Raw genomic sequence first — 24,791 nt, forward strand, 5'->3', positions numbered from 1 at the left:
CTGCCAATGGATCTGCCCCAGCGCCCATTGCAGCTGTTCCCCCACTAAGCAGGGCAGGCCGCTCCATTCCCCATAGAGCAGCAAGACCGAGGCGGCCGGATGGGACCGGGAGGCTCTCTTTGGCCCAGGCGGAAGTGCTGACACAGGAGAAGAGCAGCGGAGGGCCGGACTTACCCAGGAGGCTTTGCAGTGACCGCTGGCTGGGGCTGGAGGCAAAGCCGCTGGTGATGGATGGAGACGGAGTGGCGCTGGAGGGAGACGCCAGAGAGCTGCTGGGAGACGCCAGGCTGCTGCCGGCCTGCGAGAGGAACAGACCCCTCAGAGCAAGGAGGCCCCCGGGGCCCATGGGCAGCTGGGGGGGGGGGCGGTCGGCGGGATCAAGCTGCAGCTGAGCCTGGCCATGGGGAGCGAGGGGCTATGCAGAGTCAGGAGTCCTGCGAGGAGGAGGGGGTGCTCCGGGGGGCGGGGGCACAGTCAGCTCCTGCAGGGTCTGTGGGGCTCAAGCCCAGCCCCACCCGTGACCTTAGCAATGGGCGCCCCCCTCCCCTGCACTGGCGGGGGCTGAGTGCCACGTGCACCCTGCAAGTGGGAAGCCCTCCAGCGGCTCCTTTCCTGGGCTGTCAGGGCAGGACTTTGCAGCCTGCTGAGCAGCTGCCCCTATGAGGCCCTTTCCATGGGGCAGCAGGAGCTTGCAGGGGTGGGAGGGGAGCAGGAGGGGTTCTGTGCCCCCCACCCCAGGGGGCTCTCAGCCCACGGCCTTTGCAGGCCAGACCGATCCTCGGGAGGGGAGGGGGCCGCGGCAGCCCTGCGCAGGTCATGTGATGGGCCCCTGGCTGAGCGGGTGGGTGGGGGGTGCCCAGGCACTCACGCTTCGCTCCAGGTCCTCCATCTGGTCGCCAGCCCCCGCCTGGCCAGGCTCCGGGGCAGGGTTTTCCGGGTGGGCAGCAGGGAGGCAGTCAGAGGTGAAGGCCTGGCTAGGCCGGTGGGCGGGGTGGAGGCTGACCGGCTCTACCTGGTGGAAGGAGCAGGAATTGGTGGCTGCGGGTGAGAAAGAGGAGCAGGCCAGGGCAGGAGAGGAGGGCGGGCTCCCTGAGGCGTGGCAGCTGCGTGGGGGTGTCCTGGGGGTGGGGATGGGGGCTGCTCAAAGCCCCCAAAGACTTTGGCCCTGTGAATGGGCCAGTGGGCAGCCCAGGCACTTGTGGCAGCTGTCCTCCGCTGGGGCGCTCTGGATGGGCTGTAGAGCAACGCCCAACATACACAAGGGAGTTGCAGTCCATCCCATCGGGAGGCCCTGGGTGGGTCCAGCTGCCCAGGAGGAGGCCGTCCGCACAGCCGTGCCGCAGGGTGGCAGCATCCCTCGAGGGCACCGAGGGCAGAGGCTGTGGCTGCCTCTCCTGGCCAGGCCCTCCCTCCCTCCCTCCCTCCCTCTGCAGGGCAACGATGGGGCCTTCTGGCGAGGCCATGCGGGCAGGCGGCTTCCTCCTGCCTAGAGGAACAGGGGAGGGGGCCGAGCTCCCTTGGGTGCCACCTCCGCACGGGGGCTCCCACGGCCCCTTCTCAGAGCTGCCTCCAGCCCTCCAGGTGGGTGGACGGGGGCCTCCCGTCCCGTTGTGACGCTCACCTGGCTGTTGTCTCCGGCCCACCAGGCCTGAGCAGACGCCGCCGGGACGGTTCCAGCACAGTCGGGGAACAGGTCTTTGTGGAACTCCTGCGTGGACTGCAAGACATGCCCCCCCCTCCGTGAGCACCACGGTCCCCATCTTCTGCAGCCGCTCCTCGCCCCCCACTCCCCCTCAACGTTTACCTTCCTGGGCACCGAATAGCTGACGGGGACGATGGCAGCACCGGTCAGCTGCAGGACGCGCATCACCTCACACGCCATGACGTCCAGGGCGAGTTTGGGCACCAGAGCAGCCCCCTGGGACTGGGTCTCCATCAGGCACTGGTTGACTGGGCAGCGGGAGAGAGAGAGAGGCCACGTGGCCACTGGGGAGGCTGCTGAGGAGCAGGCAGCCCGAGGCCTCCCCGGGGTTGCCCTGGTGGCCACGACTGTGCCCTGAGCAGAGAGGGGGGGGGACCCTCCAAGCTGCCATCCCTTGACCATATAAGTGGGCGCTTCTCTTCCCCAGGATCCCAATCACTGGTCCTGATGCTGGGGATCCTGCACACGAGGACGCTCGGCCAGCCGCCCGCCACCCAGAAAGGAGGCAGCAACCCAGTGCCGTGTCTCCCAGCGGCAGAGCTCTCTTCTGCCCTGGGGGCGGCACGTGCAGCTGGACAGTGGACTGGGCCAGCATGGCCATCCGCTCGCCCACCTCCCCTTCCAGCAGCACCCTCTGCTGGGGCGGCAGCTCATGGGGCAGGCAGCTGGGGCCTCCAGCAGGGCGGCATTGGCTGGTGCTGGGAGAAAGGGAGGGAGGGCACGTTCTGCTGTGCTTTGGCCCATCCGGCTGGTTATCAGGAGCCGCTCCTGAACGGCAGCTGTGGCTCTGCAGGGTTCCAGGCGGGGGGCTTTCAAGGACCCCCCTCCCCAGGGCCTTCCGCCTGCAAGCAGGGCTCTCCCCTGGAGCTGGGGGCCTTGCCCCGGCCCCGCTCTCTTCTCTGCCTCACACAGGCACCGTCAGGCTGCCAGGGCTGGCCTTCCCATGGGGCAGAGGGTGGCAGATCGGGAGGGACCATGGATGGCATGCTGCCACCACCACCTGACCCCGCCTTGCTGGCCCCACTGTCCAGAAGGAGTGGCCGCAGGGGCAGCAGCAATGGGGGTGGGGTGGGGGGGCTGAGCAGCATGTGTGAGGCCAGGGTAAATGGAGATCCATTCTCTCTGGGCCCGGGAGCCCGACCTGGGGCAAATCCAGCCAGGAGAGGCGCTGGGGTGTCAGCTGGCAGGCAGGGACTTACCTTCCGTCAGTGCAGGCTGGCTGGGCAACACCTCGTAGCAGAGGAGCACGCTCTCCCCCTGAAAGACAATGGTTTGCCTTGGCTTCTGCCTCTGCAGGACACCTCCCTTGACCGCCCCATTGCTGGAGCCAGCGAGCGTGGCAGCAAGTGGCCCCACAGGGGACGGGACGGGACAGAACTCACCTTCCCTGCCAGGACGAGGAGGCCAGTGCTGGGATCAAAGAGGGGGATCAAGGCCCTGGAAAACAACAGTGTGACACACCTGAGCTGCGGCCAGGCAGGAGCAGCACAACAATTGCCTCCCCACCTCCACTAGGCCCAACGTGAACCCAGAGCAGCTGCAAGCGCAGTACTGGTGGCATGGACAGTGGCTGGGGTTTTGGGTTTTTTTTTACCACTCTTGCCCTCTGTAGCTTGGTGAAACAACCCATGAACAACCTATGGTTCTGGGTTCACTCATGATGACAACCCATGGTTTAAACACTCCAGAGCTCACAACCCAACAACAAACCATGGTTTCTCTCTCTGGGCAGTTTGTGATTAGCCTGGCCTTATTTACGCATCACAACAACCCAGAATTCAACACTCCGTACCAAGGATTAGTGTATGAACCAGTTCGTCTCTCCCATTTGACTAACACAACAGGCAACCGACAATAAGGTCTTAGAGAGCAGCTGCCAGTCAGGGTCAGTTGGCAGCAGTGAACTGGAAGGACGAAGCTCAGACTCGGGGCTTCAGACATTCCTGGCCCCCCCCGCCCCCCGTAAACACACACAGAGTGCTGCGGGTGAGCCCAGCAGCGGAACGGCTCCTGCCCTGCCCTGGGCCGAGCCTGGCGCGGAAACCTCTCCCTCCTCTCCCCCGTGGCTTGGCCTCTAGGCAGGACTGTGAGAACGGCTCTGGGCAGCACCCACTTCCTCCTGGTTTATGGCTTCCCATGTCACACTCCCGTAATCTATGGCCCTGAGCCTGACGGGTTGATGGGCGCCTCCTTGGTGCTCCCTGGAAACCTCAGTGCCTCTTCCTTTGCCAGCCCTGTGGGGAGCTGGCTGCCTGTCACGTGGGCGTTCCCTCGGAGGCCGGCACCAGACACATCACCCGCAGGGCACGGCTGCTTGGACAGGGCAGCGAAAGGCAACCGGGCCCTCCCAGGGTGGAGGGAGACATTTCTGTCACCCTAACCCACCCCTCTGCCTGCAGCTGGAGGAGAACCTTCCTTCTGCCCAGGCAAAAGAGGACAGGAGGGGCCCTGCCTCCGTGTCCAGTGGTTCTGGGGACCGGAAGGGGGGCAACAACTTCACGGGCATCCACCAAGCCCCCAGCTGGTGCTGAGCAGCCCCTGGAGGAAGACAAGGCGAGGGAGCTCCGGGCACAGTCCTTCGCCAGGCCTGCTTGTCCGTGCTGGCTGGGGCAGGGGTGGCAAAGGAAGGGCGAAGATCCACCAACACTCCTGAAGTGGAGCACACAAAATGTGGGGAGCCCAATGTGCTGAGCCTTGACGCGATTTATCCTAGCCAGCAGTCGTATAAGGGATGTCAAGGGACGTTTAGCAAACATTTAATAAACAGCAAAGTTACTGTTGATTAACAAAGTTAAACATTCATCATAATATAATGTTGGCTGCAGGTTCTAACCCCCGTGGTAGACTGTTTGCTTCCTGAAGAGAAATGCTGGACTCTATGTCCAAAATTGTGGTAAAGCTTTCTAATCTGTAATTGACAACTTCTAGGAGCAGCAGAAGTCTAAACCCACCAGGAGAAGGGTTAGAACCTGCAGACAACATGCCAAGCATAGATGTTTATATTATGATGAATGTTTAACTTTTGAAAATAGAAAGCGTGTATTACTGACGAAGGTGGAAACGGTGCACACAATCCGGAGTCATCGTTTAATATTTACACGTTTTCCTTTGTTTGTATTCTTCCATGTTTGTGACATGTTTTTGTCTTTGTTAATCAACAGTAACTTTGCTGTTTATTAAATGTTTGCTAAACGTCCATTGACATTCCTTATATGACTGCTGGCTCCCCATTGGGCTCCCCATATTTTGCACGCTCAACTTCAGGAGTGTTGGTGGATCTTTGCCCTTCCTTTGCAGTCTCACAGCGAGGGTTCCTCTCTTTTTTTGCTTTTGGCTGGGGCAGGGGAGGCAGCAGCAGCGGTCCCCGCAGACAGGCAGGGCCAGGGCTGCTCCTGTCAGGCAGAGCCAGGGCCCCCCACATTCCGCCTCAAACAGGTCCTGCTTCTTCAGGAGTCCTCAATGGCAGGGTGGGCATGCCGCTCACCCTCCCATCACCAGGCCTGGCCGCCTCCCCTGCCAGGGACACCAGCAATGGACCCCTGGCATAGACAGCGCAATGGCAGAGAGGGACAGGCAGACCCTCCGCTGAGAAGCCAGGCATCTGTGGCTGCGAGCAGCCAGGGAGGGAGGCCTGAGCGATCCCCAGGTGGGAAGGGAAGGAGGAGAGAGGGCCTCCATTCCCAGTCGGGGGGGGGCGCTTTGGGCCGTCCCCTCCTGCATCATGGCCCTGGGTCCAGGCCACAGAGCCCTCCAAGCAGGCAAACTGGTCCCAGCCCTGCCTCCTCCCTGAACAGGCCAGTCCGGTCCTTCCACGCTCCTGCTACAGGGTGGAAGAAGCACCTCCAAGAGGCGGCACGCCTGCCTGCCTGCCAGATCATCCCGGCACGAGGCCTGGGTGTGGCGTTGGCGCCAAGACACACATCTGTATGCTCCAGGGAACCTGGACATCTGAGGTGGGTTGGGAGGCAGGAGGGGGCGCTCCCTTGAGCAGGGGAAGGGCTGCCCTGCAGGCAGAGGGCCGCCCCACGAGGGAGCGAGGGTGGGCTCTTCTCCCGGGGCCAGGAGGGGAAGGACACAGCTCACGTGGGGCAGAGTGTGGGCAAGAGAGATGCCCCTCCCCATCTGTCCCACCCAGAGTTCTGGTGGCTGGGGGAAGCCCAGCTCCAGCTCTTCCTCCTACACAGAGTGAAAGATGGGAAGGAAGTGAGCCTGGGACACAGTAGGTCCCGGGGCGTCACAGCTGGCCGTTGCCACTGGCCCCGAGAGCCCCAGCATGGCCCCGCAGCAGGACCAGCTCTGCTTGGCCAGAAGCACCCAAGAAGCTCTAAGAATGATTTCTCTCTCTCTCTCTCTTCTGCCAGGTAAAGGGGACCCACGGGCGTGCATTGTCCAAAGGCCCTCCAAGTCCTGGGAGCCCGCACTGACCTGAATGCTCTAGACCCACAGCGTGACATCAGCATTGCGCATGGGGCTAGCGTCCCTGGCTGCTAAGCTCACCTAGATGAAGCAAGCAGGGCACAACACACCAGCAGGCCTCCACAATTCAGCAGGGGTGCAGAGTCCCACCAGAGACCAAGCTGGGATTTGGCTGAGCAATGGAGCACGGGCAGGGGGCTGTGTCCCACAGGCACAGGGCTGGGCAAGAAGCAAGAGAAGCGGTCCCAGCCAAGGGATGTGCTGGCGGGGGAAACAGAGGGGGGCGTTCCTCCCCACGGCAGGCAGGCAGGCAGCGCCCACCCCGGTGCGTCTCAGCGGTGACACTCCAGGAGGAAACCCCGGCTGGAATGACAGAACCAGCTGGGCAAGAGCTCTGCTCTGCAGCCAACCACAATGTGCGGTTTCTTTTGTCTAGGCTCAAGTTCCTGGTTCCGTGTTTGACAAAAGTGCCCCTTTTGCCTCTCCCTTGCTGGCAAACGTGCCTCTCTTCCCCCTCCCTGTCGCACAGGGCAGACAGTGTAGCCGCCCCCCCACCCCCACCTCCAGGTGAGCTCCAGCCTCAGCTTCCCAGGCCACGCTGGTGCACAGCAAGAGGAGCCCACCCGGGGGTGGGGGCTGCCCTGACGGAGGCTGGGAGTGGCGCTCTCGGGTCCTGCCAGCTGGACAGGCTCTGAAATCTCAGCACGGGGCCTGGACCAGGGAGCCAGCCCAGCGGTGCCTGCCTGGCCGTGGGACTCTCGAGGGGACCTGTTGCGTCTGCTCAGCCTTGCACAGCGCATGGAAAGCTTGCCTGTGACCTGGGCAGAGGGGGGGCTGAGCACCAGGTGCGCCCCCCACCGCGACCTCTCCAGGCTCTGCCAGCCGGTGGATGGAGCTGGCTTCAGCCCCCACTTGCTCCAGTGCCTGCCCAGCCCCCAGCTGACCAAGGCCAGCACACACCAGCCAGGGCGGAGAAGCGTTGGGCTGGGACTCGGGAGATCCGGGTTCAAGTCCTCACTCGGCCATGGAAGCTCACTGGCTGACTTTGAGCCAGTCCGTGACCCTCAGCCTAGCCTACCTCACAGGGCTGTTGTGAGTAGAAGGCGGAGAGGAGCAGGGGGGGCGGATTTTGCCTTGGGCTCCTCGAAGGAAAGGCAGGCTATAAACGGAACAAAGAAATAAATCATATGTGAAGTTGGCTGAACCACGTGTGTGGATGTCCGGGAGTGTGGGGGGCAGGGCAGGGAGGGGACTTGGCTGCTTTTCTTTGGGGCCTCCCCCCCCCATGCCTCTGGGTACTGGGAACAGCATCTGACCAGGGAGGCGGGAAGCTGCCACCCAGAGTGACTGGGAGCCATATTCCCCACGGACCTGAGGCAGGCTGTAAGGGAAGGACCGGCGGCTACAAGCCCAAGGAGAAGCCATTTGCCTAGTGAGACTAGAGAGGCTCCTCTAGGGATGGTTCAGGAGAGGGGCAGCCCGGCTCACCCAGAACTGGCACCTATGCTGTTCTATGGGGGGAGGGAGCACGTTTGGAATGGGCTTTCTGCGGCCCAAGCAATCAGTCCCTCTGTTGACCTAAGATAAAGCAGGAGGGGAAAGCCAAACACCAGCCCCGGGGAACGGGGGGGGGGGGAGGGAACAAAGGCTGCATGTTGCATCCCAGCTGACATGTTTGTGGCTCTCCAGGTCAGGGAGGGGGGGATAAGAGGAGGGGGCGGTTGCTGCCTTGATTTGCTGAGAGAGAGCTGGGGGAGAGAGAGCTCAGGCGCTGGAGGTGCATTCAGAGGTCACAGCATTGGCACAGAGTAGCTCCCTTTGAGGGGGAACCCTGCATGCCTTGATCCATGCGGGGTGGGTCCTCAAAGCCTCCCCACCCACCGGGGCATTCCCTAAGTGTGCAGGCACTGTTATCTGTACAGCACCATGTACATTGATGGTGCTATATAAATAAATAAATAAATAATAATAATAATAATAATAATAATAATGGTGCAAGCCCCTTTGCCCTCTTCAAATACTTAAAAGGTTGTCACACAGAGGAGGGCCAGGATCTCTTCTTGATCCTCCCAGAGTGCAGGACACGGAATAACAGGCTCAAGTTACAGGAAGTCAGATTCCAGCTGCACATCAGGAAAAACTTCCCGACTGTTAGAGCAGTACAACAATGGAACCAGTTATCTAGGGAGGTTGTGGGCTCTCCCACACTAGAGGCCTTCAAGAGGCAGCTGGACAACCATCTGTCAGGGATGCTTTAGGGTGGATTCCTGCATTGAGCAGGGGGTTGGACTCGATGGCCTTGTAGGCCCCTTCCAACTCTGCTATTCTATGATTCTATGTTAGTGCATTCAGAGCTACCATATGACTGGTCCAGAGGATGCCTCGGGGTTTGAGGAGGACGGGCTGGGCCCGCCAGCCCAACAGCCACTCTGCCCCCCCCCCCCGCCAAAGGATTTCATACAAGCCGAATCCTCATAGCAACAGGAGGGGCTTTAAAGGTGCGGCATCACAGTTACCCCAGCCAGAGCTGGCCTTCCGTCAAAGGTCAGCGATGCTCAGCAAGGCACGTTGAAACCCAGGAGGGCTGTAGCCCAAAGAGAGGGTGACGTGGTGCAAAGGGGGGGTGCAGGGGGGCAGGCACAAGCACAGGCACCTGGAGCGGAGACCGGCCACACCCACTTGCGGCCACCGCCGCCCTTCACAGAGGCAGCTCTGTTGACATAAAGGTCTGAGAGGTGCGTCTTTACCACCCACCCACCCGGCTCAGCCCTGGTTCGCAGCAGAATCTGGGAGCTGTGCTGGGACAGAGCAAAGGGTTGGTTGAGCCAGTGCGGCATAGTGGTCAGACTGGGACTTGGGGATCCCCACGCATGGGCTGACTTTGGCCATGCACCGACTCTCAGCTTAACCAACCTCACAGGGTTGTTGCAAGGGTGCAATGGAGAGGCGGATCATGGATGGGCCTTGGGCTCCTTGGGGCAAAGGCAGCAGCAAGACATGATGAAGGATGCCACGGTGGCGGTGGATCAGTCCAGCTCCCGGCTTCCCCCGAAGGTCAAGGCGAGTCCCCAGGCGGAGGGCGCTCCAGCAGCACCTGGCGCATGCCGGCTCTGGCCACAGAGAAGGGCCCGTTTACGGACCCCAGCGAAGAGCCCCGGAGAGGCTCTCCTCTGCCCTGGCTTTGCAGGGCCCCCTCTTAGCACCATCTGAATGAGTGGCCATCCCCACATGCCGCGCCCGGGTTCCAGAGGTTTTGCGCCCTGTGTTTCCTCGGCCGCCGACTCCCTCCACCCGAGCCCTCGTGGAGACAGAGGCGGGGCCGGTCTCGGGCTTACGCCAGCCCCGAGTGCGAGATGCACCTGCCGCCGCGCCTCTCTGGAGGCCCTTCCTGGCACAAGCAAGGGAAGGCGGGAGCCGCCCCCTCCCCAGAGGGCACCGGCCGGGCGCCGCGGGAGAGGGGCGGCAGCGGCCGTCCCGATTCCGCCCGCCCCGCGGCTCCGCAGCCAATCCGAGGCGCCGGCCGGGGCCAAGCCGCCGCCTCCTCCTCCGCCCGGCGCCGCCTCCGCTGCGCTTGGGAGCCGCGGGCTGGGACCGGGCTCGCCACAGCCGAGAGGGACAAGCAGCGCCAGCAGCTGCACCAGCAGCAGCCGCAGCCGCAGCGCCTCCGCGGAGCCGGCCATGGAGCGGGCGCCCGAGCAGCGCCGCCGCGCCAGGGCGCTCTAGAGGCGGCGCGCCGGCCCCAGTCCCGCGCGCCCCGACCCGCAGCTCCCGGACGCCGACGCCGACGCCTGCCCGGCCGAGTCGGTAAGTGCCTGCGCCGCCGCCGCCGCCGCCGCCGCGCCCGGTCCCGAGAGCGCTCGCGGGACCCTCGACGGCGCCTCTTCCCCAGAAGCGCCCGGCAGCAGGGAGCCGTGTCCGCGCCGCCTGGCAGGCCCGGCCCGGCCCCGGCCCCGACGGGCCTCTGGGGCACGTCGATGACGTGGAGGAGACCCCGAGCGCCCCCCGCCCGGGGGGATGTGGGTTCAAATCCCAGTCCCTCCTTGACAGCGTTGTTGCGAGGATGGCATGAAGGAAGGCGCCTTCGCAGCCGCCCGCGCCCAGGAGGGAACGAGGGGGGGAGGGAGGGCGAGAGAACAGCGAGAGAACAGCAACAAAACCCCGGCGGGGCAGGAACGGCCCCCGCCCCCCGCCCGATGCCCCCGCGGCTTCCTCCTCAGTAACCCTTCTCGATTGGGGCCAAAGCCTGTCAAGCCCCCCCCGCCCCGAGCAGCCGAGGAATTACCCTCTCTCCTCGGACTCCCCAGCACCGCTGCCAAGCCAGGCCGGCTCCAGCCCCCAAACCCTGAGCTCAGCCCCGCCAGGGCTCCGCTCTGGACCACCAGCTGGAAGGAAGTTCCGGACCTGAGCAGGGCTCCCCGCTCCCCTCCCTAGCCAACTCCTAGAAAGTCTGTGGCAGAAAGGCCGGACCGTGGGACGCCACCCGCCCGGGGGTTTCTCCCGCAGACGCCCCGTTGCAGCTCCCCGGCGGATTGGGCCCAAAAACCAGACCTCTGAAGCAGCCGCAGGTGGGCTCAGCCCCTCTTGCCCTTTCCTGTGTTTTGGCTTTGCATGTGCAGCACTGAGAGAACGCGATGCCGGCCTAAGAGAGAAACTGTGAGCCAAGATCCAGAAAGTTAGGTGGAAAGTTAGGGGGGCGGGGGGAGAGCTGTACTGGCTTATACTGGATGTGGTGATGGGACGTCAAAGCCTTCCTTGCTGCCAGGGCAGACCTGATGGATTCCTCTGCCGCTGCTCACGCTGGGCCGGGGATGCAGGCCGAGGAGGGCAGTGTGGTGGAGCGTGCCCATAGAGAGGAATATGGGCATCAGGAGAGCCTGGAGGCTGGGCCAGACCCAGGGCCCATCTAGTCCAGCACTCTGGGCACACAGGGGCCAGGCAGCTGCTGACCATCGACCCACAAGCAGGACCCCAGAGCAACAGCACCCTCCCACCCATGTTCCCCAGCGACTGGTACACACAGGCGTACTGCCTCTGATGCTGGAGGTGGCCTAGAGCCGTTAGGGCTAGAATGTGGTTTGTCCTCTCCTCCTTGATCTTGGAATGGTTAGAGCGGTGTCCTTTTGACACGACACGACACGAGACACACGCACGCACCAGCTTAGAGTCTCTGCCCCGGCTTCTCTGCACAGACACTCACTTCTCCCAGTTTTTCCTGTCCATGTGTTTATTTCCTCCCCTACTTTGCTGGTGTTCTGTGAGCAGTGTCAGATGCAGGAAGGTGCTACATGAATGAATGGCAAGGCTGGAAGCTGTCCAAGCCCCCCTTCCCCCCCCCCCCACGCACCCTGCCAGGTTGCCCTGTTCCGTCCGGCTTGCTGCTGCTGCTGCTGCTGCTGCTGCTACGTGGCCACTCACTGGGGCAGCAGTCGGGCTCCCTCTGAGGAGCCCTTTGGGTTGAGGGTTTGTGAAGTCGGCAGGGGCAGAGATCTCAAGCAGAATGCTCAAGCCTTTGGCCAACCTCACATCCCCAGGGGTCCGTGGGGGAAGTCGCAGCAGCCAGGGACACGGGGAGGGGGCTGCCTTTGACTGTCTCAGGCCCATCTAGACCCCAACATGGCTGCCACCGACTGGTAGCAAGACCAGATTCTTTCCTGGCCCTACCAAGGGATGCTGCCAGGATCAAACCTGGGACCTCCTGCAGGCAAGGCAGGGAATGTACCACTGAGCCACGAGACCTTCGTAATCAGCACAACATGGATATAAGCCTAAAGTGTAGATATTTGCTCCTTAAACGCTGAAGTCTGTTTTGGGCAGTCTTTGGAATCAAAACTGCTGTTATGTTTTCACTTGCATTTCCACCCCCCCAGTGTGCGTGTGTGCATGCGTGCTCCCACTGCCCCGCCCCATCCCAGGAACGCCTCTGTTTTTCTGTGAAGTAGGTTCAAAATATGTGACTAATTTAAGGCGCAAGTTGCTTTCAACTGCTTTGGCTCCATAGAGCCAGTTGATATGAACATATTTCTATGAGATCCTGGGGGATCCGGGGTTTGGATTGGATGATGCTTCCCACTACAGAAGGAATGGAGGTAGGGCTCGTGGCACCCGTGCCAAATATTGGCTGCTGCTCAGAGGGCCAGCTTGCACCCACGCTGTTGCGGGCTAGAAGTTGCCGTTTGGGGCCGTTGGCCACAGCTGAGAACACAGAGGTCACTAAACAGGAAGAGAAAGTGTGGGCAGGTGTTGCAGGAAGCATTTCGGGCTCACAAAGTTGCTTCCCCATTATTTAGCCGGCCCAGCTGCACAAACCAGCTGGTTTAGCAGTGGTACAAAGGGTGGCTCGTGTCCCCATCGTGCCCCTGCCCCAATTGTTTAGGCCTACAGCTCCTACCAGTCCTAGCCAGCATATCCAAAGGTGAGGTCGGATGTGATTTGCAGGCCAAAATATCCGGAGTGTCACAAGCTGCCCACCCCTGGGATAGAGAAGGTTGAAGTTCTCTCCAGAGGGTTGGGTTCATGACGAGCACCAGTGAGAGTGGATCCGCATGGATCTCAAGGCTCCTTGTAATCTTGCTCCATGGGGCATGATTTCTAATTAACTGTCTGATTGATCAAATTTGTACCTGGATCGGAGCAGCAATTCTGAAGCGAGAAGCGCCAGTTCTTTTTTTCTTTGTAGGGTTGATGCCCACCTGTGTCTCAGAAGGGGCATTTCTCCCTCTTCGAGAGGGGGGGGGGGGGAGGCAGAGCCTCCTGCTGCCTGCAGGTTCTACCAGCCCTTGTATTGACCAATCCTTGTACGGATGAGATCCTGCCAGTTTCAGCCTCCTCCACAGAGGCCCGGGCAACCTGAGCGCCTCCCTCCCCAAGGCAAAGCGGTGGTGGGGTGAGTGACGCTCCCTGAGGGAGGCAGCTTCCCTCCTGGCTCACCTGGCTGGGCCTCTTCGACCCAGCAGAGCCACCCGTGGGGAGGGAGAATGACCGAGCTGGCAAGCCGTGCCATCACGGCCTCGGAATGCTCCAGAGCGGCTAGCTGTGGAACCACATTCCTGGCTGTGCGCGGGGTGGGGTGGGGGGGCAGGGCAGGAGGGTGCCAAGGCGTCAACGCCGGTCCTCCCAGGTCCTCCCACGCAACTGGCTCCCGAGCGCTTGGGATGCTGGAATTGGTTTCCTTTTGGAAGGCTGCCTTTCTGGCTCGCCTCCTCCCAAGCACCTGAGGAAGCGGGGGCGGACGCAGGCGCACTCGCTCGCTCGCCAGGCAGGAATGCTTTGGCTGGCTGGGAGGCGGGAGGGGGCTGCGACGAAACCGGCAAGGAAGGAGAGGAGGTGAAGCCGACCAGGCTGTGCGTGTGTTTGTGTGTGCGGGGGAAGCAGAAGGGGCACATTGCCCTGCAGTTGTCATGGACATTTCTCTGGGAAGGAGGAAGGAGAGGGATGGGGGGGGGGGGGAAGCCGCCACCTAGACATGAGCCTGGCAGAGGGCAAAAGGAGGCCGCTGCTCCCCACCCTCGGGCACGTCGCGACGCCCTCTGTGCAGAGATCGCCCCTATCCTAATGCCGGGCAGTGCGGAGAATTTGGCCATACTTGCTTGTGGCCACGCAAAAATCCAGCAAGTAGATTTGGGGGCGGGGGTTGCATGCACGGCAACCCTTGGTAGCGTGGTCCAGATGACTGACTTGCTTGATGGCTAATGCATCCAGGGTGATGGGAGTGATGGTCTGCATTTGCCAAAGGAGAGTCCGGGATGAGGGCGGGGAGGCTGGTGAAGAGTAGAGGCGGAAAAGCGGGATCAGGCAGAGGAGCTAGTGGCCGGACCCCGGAGGGAGGAGAGGCTCTGGAGCCGCCTAGAGAAGGCCCCGATGTTTGGCGTCCCTGGGCTGGATCCACGCAAGAGCTCTGAGCTACTCCCCGCCCCGGTTCCCTAGTCTGGCTTGCTCTGGGCGCTGCTGGCGGCATCCTCCTAACTTCAGGAGAGCCAGTGTGGGGGCAGCCGGCCAGCCGGCCAGCCGGCCAGGCCCTCCTGAGCTGGACAATGGGTGCCCTGTTCATGCTGCGGGCGGTGGGCCGGCCAGAGAAAAGAGCCAGGAAGGTAAGCTGGCAGGAAGCGTGTTCACACGCCCAGCGCACACATACGCTGCCTGCGACCTGCGCTCTGAGGTGGTCACGCCGCTGGGGAAGGGAGGCAAGCCCCAGAGGGGCAGCGAAGGACGGAGGGGCCGAGGCCCAGTGGTACAGTCCCGCCTGCGCAAGCAGAAGGCCCCAGGTTCAACCCCGGCAGCCCCTCCAGGCAGGGCTAGGAAGGAGCCCTGCCTGCACCCTTGGAGAGCTGTGGCTGCCGGTCCGTGTTGACAAAACCGGGCTCGATGAGCCAAGCCCCCAACTCAGTAGAACGACGCTTCCAGTGCTCTTGGGAGGTGTTTGGCATCTCCGGCCCATCTCCCCGCGGCCTCGAGGCCGGACCAGCCGTGGGACTGGCCTCAGCTGACTGTGGCCACGTCTCGGACTATTCTGGAGGGCTGTAGCGGAAGCAGCAGAAGGGGAAACGGTTGGGCAGTTCCCCCCCCCCCCCCGCATTGAAAGAAGCTGAGCAGAGGCCCCCTCCGGCAGGGGCGTCCTCCAAGGCTCATGCGAGGAAACTGAGAGCTGGGGGCCGCCTGCAGCTGCTGCCACCAGCCCATTTGATTTGCTGACAGGCCAGCCGGCTGGCCACGGGAACGGAGGTCGGCAGCAGCACCTCCCTGGCCTAATTGGGGGCTGTGCCTGCGTGTGGCAGTAATGGCAGCCTGCCGCTCAGGCGGCGGTGGTCAGGGGGCCCCACCCAAAGGCAACAGTCAGGGCAGGCACCGTGCGCCACTGGCTACCTTCTGTGACCCACAGGGAGAAGCGCGTGGCGGGGGGGGGGGGGCTGGAAGTAATGGGGCTTCCAGTCATTGCAATGGGCCGTCTGAGAGATGTATGTGGGGGCTGAAGGCCCCAGAGATGCCTGCTGGAGCATCTCAGAGGAAGACAGCGGCTGGCCGGGCCGATGGCCAGAGAGCCGCTTCTTTCTGGCTGCAGCTCTTGTGTGAGCTCGCCATCGAGGGCTCCGTCTCTAGAGCTGGGGGGGGAGGGGATATTCTGGGCCCCCAGATCAGATGTGTGCCCTAGGAGGAGGGAAGAGGGGGAACCTGTCCATGAAGTGGCAGTCGGCAGGGAAGGTGTTGCGTGAGCACATCAGCCTGGGGTGGGTGCGTGGGGGGGTAGCCCGGCTGCCTTTTCAAGGCGGCCTTTGAGCCACGGAGGTTCTCAGGGGCAGGATGCAGAACCGGGAGGGGACTAGCTGGGACGTGGCCCACTCTTGAGAGCACAGGAGGGCCTGTGGGCCCCAGAGCCTCCAGGGGACCAGAGCTGGGGCGGTGCCGGGGTGATGCCCTTTCAGGGAGAGGCAGAAGCTGCCAGCAGGAAGACGGGAGCAGCACAGGCAGCCCAACCTGTCCCTGCTTCGCCCCAAGGGGGAGGGCTCGGATCCGCCTGCAATTAGTGTGTGGCAGGCTAAATCCGGGCACAGCCTACTCCTGACCTGGGCCAGCCTTAATTAAAGGGGCAGCAGAAGCAGCAGCAGCGGCGGTGGCGGCAGACGTTACTCAGCAGCGGCAGACACGTCGGCGAAACCCGAGACTGTCATTTCCAAGCAGCATTCCAGCAGGGCGAGGGCTGGTGCCAGGCGCTCCTGCCAGGACCTTCCTGCAGTCCCCCCCCCGTGCTGGGGGTGACAGAATCATAGAATAGCAGAGTTGGAAGGGGCCTAAAATGCCATCGAGTCCAACCCCCTGCTCAATGCAGGAATCCACCCTAAAGCATCCCTGACAGAGGATTGTCCAGCTGCCTCTTGAATGACTCTAGTGTGGGAGAGCCCACAACCTCCCTAGGGAACTGGGACAGCCCTCCACCCCAGGGAACCAGGGCCATCGCGGACAGGCCGCCCGTCCCGCCCTTTCATGCGGAGTGACTCCTGCCCGCTGCCCAGCCAGGCCAGAGCTGCCCATTCCCAGCAGGGCCCCAGGACTCAAGAGTCCTCCGTGGCTGGGGGCTTTCTCGAGGGGCCCACACCCACAGTGCCAAGGGAACCTCTGGCTGAAGGAGGACGCCCAGGGGCGTGTCGGCACAATACCACCTAGACCAGAGCGCGGGACCCAGGGTTCACACAAAGTCCCGAGTTAAGGCATAAGAATCGCAACACCCAAAAATATTTTGGACCAACTGCCATACAGGAAGGGTGGGCAACTTATGGCCGTCCAGATGTTTTGGCCCACAACTCCCAGGAACCTTCACCATTGGCTTTGCTGGCTGGGGCTGGTGGAAGTAGTTGCCCGAACATCTGGAGAGCCAGAAGCTGCCCACCCCTGCCGCATACAGGCCACTTCATCAAGCAAAATGGAAAGGAAGGTGAGCCCACGGAGGGCCAACAATTCCACAGGGGAAGCCTCCCATGTCCCGAGTTGGGTGCAAATCTCTCGTTGCCCAAGAGCTCTGTGTCACCCAGAAGCAGGCCAACTCACTGAGGCTTTGCAATCTATTTTGCAAGTCTTATTGCTTGACGCCGACACAGGGCACGTTGGCACTATTGCAGCGGCTTGACGCAATGTGGACTCCAGAGCAGACGTCAGTGAAAGGGAGAGTGAAACTGGAGGGGGGGAGAGGCAGAGAAAGTCACAGAGGGTGTCGCTCATGCTCTCTGCGCCCCCCCTTCCCCAGCACGTGCAGAGCACCCCCCCCCCGCTTGGCAGGCCAGAGCGCCCAGGTGTTTCCAATGCTGCTGTGCTACTGATGACCCCGGAGAGCCGCCGGCACTGGGGAGTAGATGATGCTCCCCCCTCTGGCAGTTTAGGAGGGGGCTGGTTCCAAGGAAAGAATGCTGCGGGTGAGCAGGGGCCTCTGATGTGCTGCCAATCACAGAGCCAGCCGCCCCGCCTGAGTTTTTTTTAGCCGGAGCAGGAGGGAAGCGTTAGCAGCCGTCTCTGGTTCCGCCACTGCAGCTTGGGAGCAGATGCCTTCCCCCGCCACTACAGAGGAGCCCCACATTCCAGCACGGCCCAAGACCCCCACCCCCAGCAGGGTGGAAGGGGGGGAGGAGGAGGAGGAGGAGGAGGAGGAGGAGAGGCTCTGCTAGGCCACTTGCCCTGAAGGCCACAAGCCGTGCAGAGTCCATAGCAGCCCTTGCTGGGAGTGGTGGCCCAACACCAGACCCCTTCCCAACACTTCTGGGTAGGAACAACCGGCCCAGCGCATGCAGAGACGTGTACAGAGGAGGGCACAGGGAGCCTGGTTGAGTGAGCGCCAGACAGGGGCGGTGGGTGCTCTTTCCCTCACATGCCCCCCCCCACCCCCGGCCATAAACCTTTGGGAGGTGGAGATTTAGGAACAGCAAGAGCTTTATGCTCTAATCCACCTTCCTCAAGCTCATTGCACCCCCCCCAGATATATTGGACCACAACTCCCAGCACCCCCAGCCATCATGGCCTAGTTGTCTGGGGATGCTGGGAGCTGTCTGGACCAGGCAGCCTCTCTTGGGGGGCTCAGAGGCCGCTCTCGCTCGCCACCTGCTGCCCTTCTAACTGGAGGGGCTGCCAGGGCCTGATCCTGGGGCCTTCTGCATGCAAAGCCAGAGCCCCCTCTGCCTCTGAGAAGGCTCTCTGCGCCGTGCAGATTCACTAGCTCAGGCAGGAGCCGTCCGGCCCCTTCTGGGCCTTGTATTTTCTACGAGATCCATCCAGGGTAACAAAGTGCTTTGTGATGTCAATGGAGCCTCCTGCCTAATCCAGCTTATTGGCAATTAGGGAGAGCCAAGGTAAGCTTGGCAGGAGCTGGGATCTGCTTCAAACTAATGGCTGTGAGCAGGAGAGCCCCCCTCCCTCCCCCACCCCGGCGCTGCTACTCATGACGGTTCAGGAGACGCTGCTAGCAAAGAGTCCAGTCCCCACCCCCCTATTTACTGGGGCCAACCTCCATCCCCAGTAGTGAATGCCTGCAGAGGCAGGAGGCCCAGTGGAAGGGGAGCCAAGCCAGGGGCCGGAGAAGGACAGAGACCAAGGCCATCTCTGGCACAGCTGGAAGGAGCAGAGGAGAGGTTTTGGATGCAGCCGGCTGCTCTGAGCTCTTCTGGCAAGAAGGAGCCTCAAAGTCGGGGGCTGTGCACACCGCGGCTAAGCTGGCTCCGGCCTGGCCGGCTGCGTGACCCTGCCAGGTCCGCCCTCCCATGCTCCAGAGGACAGGCAAGGACCCTGGGTGCCCCCCCCCAATTAGGAGGGCTCCCTTGGCTCATCACCCCCACTGAAAAAGCCCTCCGAATGCGCCTGTTTTGAGGCTCCAAGTGCCCAGGAGCGGAACCGGCGACTTTGCCCCTTGGCTTCCAGTCAATCGGTGCGAGGGAGGGGCATGGCGGAGCAGTGCCCCCACCCCCGTGAGGCAAAGGAGAGGGGAGAGGAAGCGGAGGGCCCACGTCTGCCAGGAAGGGGGACGCTGCGGGATCCTGCATTGATTTAGACTGGATTCAAGGGAGATTAAGTGTGGATTACAAAGGCCCCCTTCGTGGAGGGAGAAGGAAGACGGTGGACCGTTTTAGTTTCGAAAAAAGCCGACTCAGGAGAGGCAATGCTAGAGGCTGAGAAAGGTGGCGGAGGAGGAAAGAAGCGTTTTCCTCCCTCCCTCCCTCATAACACTCGCCAAGAGGGGATCTGGGGCAGGCAGCAGGGAGCTGTCCCCCCTTCATCCAGTGCATCATTCATCCATGGAACTCACTGCCACAAGGTCTGGTGATGGGGCCTGGCTTGGATGGTTTTCAAAAAGGATTGGAAGAGGAGGAGCAGGAGGAGAGCAGTCTAGCAGTGGCTGTCGGCCACGGCAGTTAAATGTCAGATTTCGTCCAATTTTTATATTGTATCATGTGGTTTAAGTCTCTGGTTTGTTTCATTTTTCTCAGATATATCTTTAGATATCTTATTAAGTTTATATATCTTATTACGAATGCAGAAAAGGGCAACCAGAATGACCGAGGGGCTGGGGCAGCTCCCCTTTGAGGAAAGGTCACAACAGCTGGGACTGATCAGCGCAGAGAAAAGGGAGGCAGGACGGAGGTGGGCAGAATCATGCCTGGTGTGGAGAAAGCGGACGGGGAGACGTTTCCCTCCCTCCCTCCCTCCCTCCCTCCCAATACCAGGACCCAACGGGGTTCTTCCCATGAGGCCGATTGAGGGGAGATTCAGGACAGATAAAAGGAAGGGCTTCTTCACACAGTGCAGAGTTCAACTATAGAATTCGCCACCACGAGACGTGGCGATGGCCTCCAGCTTCTGTGTAGGAGAAGTCTATCCTGAGGCCTTATGCTACCGCCAGTGTCGGAGGCCACGTGCCTATGTACACCAGTGGCTTGGGAGGGTGACGAGGTTTTACTCCTGCCCTGCTGGTGGGTCCCTGCCCGACGGCTGCTTGGCCACGATGTGAACTGGATCTGGATGGGCCCTGGGCCTGAGCCAGCCTCAGGGCTCTTCTGATGTCCTTATTTATTTTCAGGCTGGACTTCTCTTTTTCCACTTAGCTTTAAGGAGATATAGCATGTTGTGCACTAACTGCTGGTCTGTGGATCTCAATAAGCAAGTTTTGTCTACTTGGTCAAATAAATAAATAAATAAATAAATAAATAAATGCTGCCATCCACGAAGGAGGGGAAGTTAGTAGCCATCAACCATGATGGCCAAATTGAGCCTCCCTGTTCAGAGGCACGCTACCTCGTCAGGCCCCCATCCTGGGGAGGACTCTCATGCCATCGTGTGCTCCAACGGGCCCCTGTGAGAAGCACGCTCTGGACTAGGTGGGCCTTTGGTGTGATCCCGGGGGCAGCTCTTCGGCCGGCTCAGCCTGGGCACCAGCACTTGCCTTCAGGGGCAGGGGCGGCTTGTAGAGGGCTCTGGGCGCAGCTCTGGCATTGAGCCACCTGGGCAAAATGAGGCTTGGGCACGCTTCGACCTGCTTGCTTGGACTAGCCCATGACCGGCCCTCCCTCCTGTGAGGAAGGGCTGCCTTGGGGTGGGCAGGTCTGGGTCACCATGAAAGGGCAGCCAACTTCCAGTTATTTAATTTATGGTTTATTTTTGACAGGAGTGCAGGGAGAGGTGAGCAGGGAGAATTAATGTTCTGCCTCAGGAGCTAAAATAGCTCAAGGCAGCCTGTGATGAGACCCCGCCGGAATAGAGGCAGAGGCAGGCACAGACTCCACTTGGGCACAGATTCTAGAAATGGGCATTTGGTCAAAGGGGGTGGGGGGGCAGCTAGAAGCACAAATCTGCAGGAAATGTCTACACACACACACACACACACACACACACACACACACACACAGTGGGCTGAAAAGTTTTCCCAGTGAAGAGAGAAATGTCCCCCTTGATCATGCCCAGGAGCAAACTCTTCTTGGGAGGGCAGGAAAAAACTCCTGCCAGAGAGCCTCCACTGCTGCCAGCCGGTGTCAGCAATACTGGCCTAGACGGACCCAGGGCCCGGCTCAATCGGAGGCCGCTTCCCATGTCCCTCTGCTCCAGCTGCAGAGGTAGAAAAAGAGGCAGGCCTCCCCCTCCCCCACAGGGTCAGGGGTCCATGGCAGGGCGGCTTTGCTGAGCTCCCAGGAAGGGGGGGTGGGCGGTTTCTCTGGCTCCTTCCCCCAGCCCCAAATCCTAACTGCTCACAGGATGCCGGGGAGTAACCAGATCTCTGACCCTGCAATCATGCAAGCTGCAGCCCCACTTATCCTCCTGCCAATGAAACACAACAGGCCCCTCAAGATGAGAGCTAGCCTGTCAGCACGCCCCTCGCCACAGCTGGCTCCCATTACCCACAATGCTCCAGTCGATCCATCACCCCTGTGCAGAGGCCCATAAACTGCCTTCACCTGACAGGTTAAGCGATTGCAAAAGGCATGAGAGGGCAGGCGCCGGGCGGGGCGGAGAGGGAGGCTGTGGGGCACACCAGAGAGCAAGCGAAAACCCAAGTTGGGAAGTCAGGCGGGAACTCGGCATGGAGGAGAGGGCCCCACGGCAGCTGCCTGCCGTACATAACCCAGGGCAAAGGGAGGCAGGGGCAAAGCCAACATGGCTGGTCTCCACCCTCCCTCCCTCTCCCAACACACACACACATTCATCACCTAAGAGGGCGCCTGCTACAAAACACGCGTGCTTCATTCGGAAACAAAATATGCTTCTCACACTTCAGGAATATTATTTTATCCACATGCAAACCTAATCGATAACTGATCAGCCTAAAACGCATCCGATTAATCCATTTTAAAGGTATCTCATTGGGCTGCAGCCCTCATTTTCTAGCCATCAGGCATGCAGGGCAAAGGGTGGTGTAGTGGCTAGAGGGCTGGGCTGGGCCTCGGGAGAGCCGGGTTCCGGTCTCCACTCAGACTGACCTCATAAGGTTGTCGTGAGGATAAAATGGGGAGGGAGACAAAAGCCCACCTGGGGCTCCTTGCAAGGGAAAAAGGGTGGGGTAGGAAAATAATATACAGACATTAGCAGGGCGGCTGCTCCCAGCCGAAGGCATCGTGGGTAGGGCGGGTGCGGCAGCTAACCCAGTTTCCTTCTTTCTCCTGGCGTTCCTCCCCGAACCTCCCTGGCAAGGAGTCCTTCCTCCGTGGCATTTGCCCCTGAGCACCCTGATGACCAGGCTGCAGGTTCCATCTCAGGACCTGGCCGTGGCTTTGCCCTTCCCACTAGGGACGCGCCTAACCCTTCCGAGGAGCTCCCTTGGCCTGCAGCCGGTGCCACGTCCACTGCAGCGGGTCCCACCAGCGCTGTGTGGCACAGGATCCGCCTCCTTTGCTTGTCAACTGCATTGGGGACGGGAAGGAGAGTCCCAGAGCTATGGAAAGGGGCAAAACCGCCCCTCTCCGCCGCCCCCCCCAGCTGCCCCTTCTTTCTTCCTCCCTGCAAGACCGCCTGCCCTCTGGCCAGGGAGGGGGACTCATCCCCAGGGCCTCCAACGCTGCCTCCAGCTGCACATTCCAGACTTTATTACCTGTCTGTGTGATGCCAGCTTTGGGGATCTTTACAGAGCCCCCTGCTCAGCCCCTCCTTTGCTACTGCTAATTAGCTCACTTATTAAAAGAGCTGACAGACAAGCTGAGGAACAAGCAGCAGCGAACCCCCCCCCCACAACGATTCCATTATGCTTTGGAGAGGAGGAAGCGGGGTGGGTGCGTGGGGCATTCCTGAGCCAGCCAGGATCCACCTCCGCATGGATCCCCTTCATACTTGGAAGTGCTCCTTTCCCCAAGAAATCCAATAGCCTCCCGCACCCTCACTGCCCCTCCAGGCACCAAAGTCAGGGCCGGATAATGCACCCTACAGAAAACCCCAGAGAGTCACGGCTGGGCCCCAAACACAGGGGAGATTGGAGCCGCCCGGCCCTCTGTGCCAGGACACCTGGTGTCCGCCCTTCCCTAAAGCCGCCGCCACCCTGACTGCCCCACGTCAGGGAGGCTCACCCCCTGAGCCGACCCCTGACCCCATCCTCCCTGGCACAGGGCAAGAATTCCTGCTGTGCCCCCAAGGGAGGAGGCACCTGGAAAATGTCCCATCGGAACTGAAACTCCACATCAGCCTTTCTGGTGAGGGGGGGGATTCATGAGCGGGACACGTGGGGCCTGCTGGCTGAGAAGCCCCACGTGACTTTCCCATTTTGAGACCACCTGCCCCAAACCTCAGCCTTCAGAAGCAACGGCACCCCAGCACAGCCAGGGAGGGATGGAAGCCACCTGTAGCAAACAGCCCTGCCCAGGAAGGGCCAGGAAGGCTGCAGCTGTGCGCAGGGGTCACTTTTGGCCTGTTTACCTCTTGAAGAGCAGGGGGTTCATAGCAATAGCAGCAGCTCTAACTGTGTGTGAAAGAATTATTCACGGGGGGGGGGGTGTCAGGCCATCCGTCACGACAGCTGTCTATTGCCTCCCGTATCGGAGGCCGCCTGGCCCCGTTGTTGGGAGCGTGAGTGGGAGAGTGCGGCTGTGCTCGTGTCCTGCTTGTGGGCCCTCCCATCTGGGCCTCTGGCTGGTGCTGGACTAGAGAGGCCTTTGGCCTGGTCCTGTTTCAGGGCTCTGCTGAGTTTGAGGTATAAAGGTTCAGGAGCCCGACTAAACTGGGAAAGGAGTGTGCCGGTGTAGGTCCTGCAGCACGGCCAAGGAAGCCAGTTTGCCCACAGAAGGGTCTGTCACAGGCTGGACTAGCTAAGAGCTCTCCTGGACCCATAACAGCCGTGTCGGAGGAAACGCTTTTGGAGGTGGCCCTGTGGCATGGTCCAGTTGGACTCCAGCCGTGCTAGTCAAGTTGCGTCCGCTGCTCCTCTCATTGGTGTCAGCCTAACGTGTCATCGACATACTCCTTGAAAGGTCACAAGAATATACCAGAAAACAGGGCTGGCTGAGGAAGCCCCCCCGCCCCCCTCCCGAATCTGCCAACAGACCGACAAGACCCAGTTTCAAGGTGGTGACGGGGGAGGGGACGGGACGATGACACACACACGCTTCCTCAGCCAGCCGTTTTCCAGTGTATTCTTGTGACCTTTCAAGGAGTATGTCAATGACACGTTAGACACCAACGAGGCTTCTATACACAAAAGGACAGGAAAGTTGTGCCAAATGAAATCATCCACCGGAGTGACACAAATGGGATGAAATTCAGCCAGTGTGACCTTAAGAGGAGGTCCTCCCTGCCTGGGGACCCCACAGAAAGTGATTTGGTGACTGCCTGGGGACTTGTCCGTTGGAAATGGCAGAGGAGGAAATCGGGCCGGAGGGTTTGGACCAGCCACAAGTTGACCATGAGCCATCTGGGCGTCGCATCTACTACCTGCCCTGCAAAGGGAGCTTTGCCGTGGGGCACACCTCCCTTTGCAGAAGTTTGGAGCTGTCTCCCCTCCTTTCCCACTGAACTGGGGTGGGTGGGTGGTGGCCAGCATGTGCATGCACGTGGGGAGGGGTCCCTCGGCCCATCACAGCACATGCTAAATTGTCAGGGCAAGACATGCAGTTCTTAGATCCGTTTCTCACAGCCGCACGGAAGCACGAATCAAGCCCTGCGCAAGGCAGCAGTCGTGCATCTGCTGTGTTTGGCCTTAGGGTGAATGTCGCAGGTGCTGCTCCCACATCTTCGTTGACCTCCCAGCCGCTCCTGCCCAAAGCCAAACACTGCAGGGCTCAGGCAGGGCAGGGGCAGCAGAAGGCCCTAGGGAGGCCAGTCTGCTGCAGCTGGCAGGCCGGCAGCACAGGGGCAACGGGGTGGGAGGCGGCGCCCAGCAGGAGGTTGCTAGGTGGGGCCTACTTGGCCTGGCCCAGATGACGCTGCCTGGCTTGTTTGAGTCAAGTGATAAATATTTGGGGGCAGGAGCAGCCAAGGGTCAGTGGCGTTGCAGCCCGCTTGGTCAGAAAGCCCAGAACAAGAGCGCTTCAGAGAGCTGCAGTGCCTGTGAGAGATTCTCTCCAATTCAATGAGCAGGGGGGCACATGAGGAGTTGGGGGGGGGGAGATGAGAGGGCCTGGTGGGAGCTTGTTGCCTGCCCTACCCCCCACCCCACCCCACCCCAAACGGATGAACTGTGCTAGGTCATAGCAATGTTGTAGATCGCCAGAGAGTAAGAGCCATTCTGCACGTG

The 24,791-nt window shown here is 61.1% G+C and overlaps 1 protein-coding gene across 1 annotated transcript in view; it reads right to left on the bottom strand.

Moving 5' to 3' along the window:
* Nucleotides 1-24,791, bottom strand: part of CORO7 (coronin 7) — a 77,314-nt gene that overhangs the window by 6,970 nt on the left and 45,553 nt on the right. Inside the window, exons 10-15 of the mRNA XM_063143342.1 lie at nt 3,085-3,139; nt 2,902-2,959; nt 1,805-1,950; nt 1,622-1,717; nt 869-1,012; nt 175-298 (exon numbers count right to left, since the gene is read on the bottom strand). Of these exons, the coding sequence (XP_062999412.1) occupies nt 175-298; nt 869-1,012; nt 1,622-1,717; nt 1,805-1,950; nt 2,902-2,959; nt 3,085-3,139 (623 nt within the window). The remainder of the gene's footprint in view (nt 1-174; nt 299-868; nt 1,013-1,621; nt 1,718-1,804; nt 1,951-2,901; nt 2,960-3,084; nt 3,140-24,791) is intronic.

Source organism: Elgaria multicarinata, chromosome 17, assembly GCF_023053635.1.
Source record: "Elgaria multicarinata webbii isolate HBS135686 ecotype San Diego chromosome 17, rElgMul1.1.pri, whole genome shotgun sequence".
NCBI classification, from domain to species: Eukaryota; Metazoa; Chordata; class Lepidosauria; order Squamata; family Anguidae; genus Elgaria; species Elgaria multicarinata.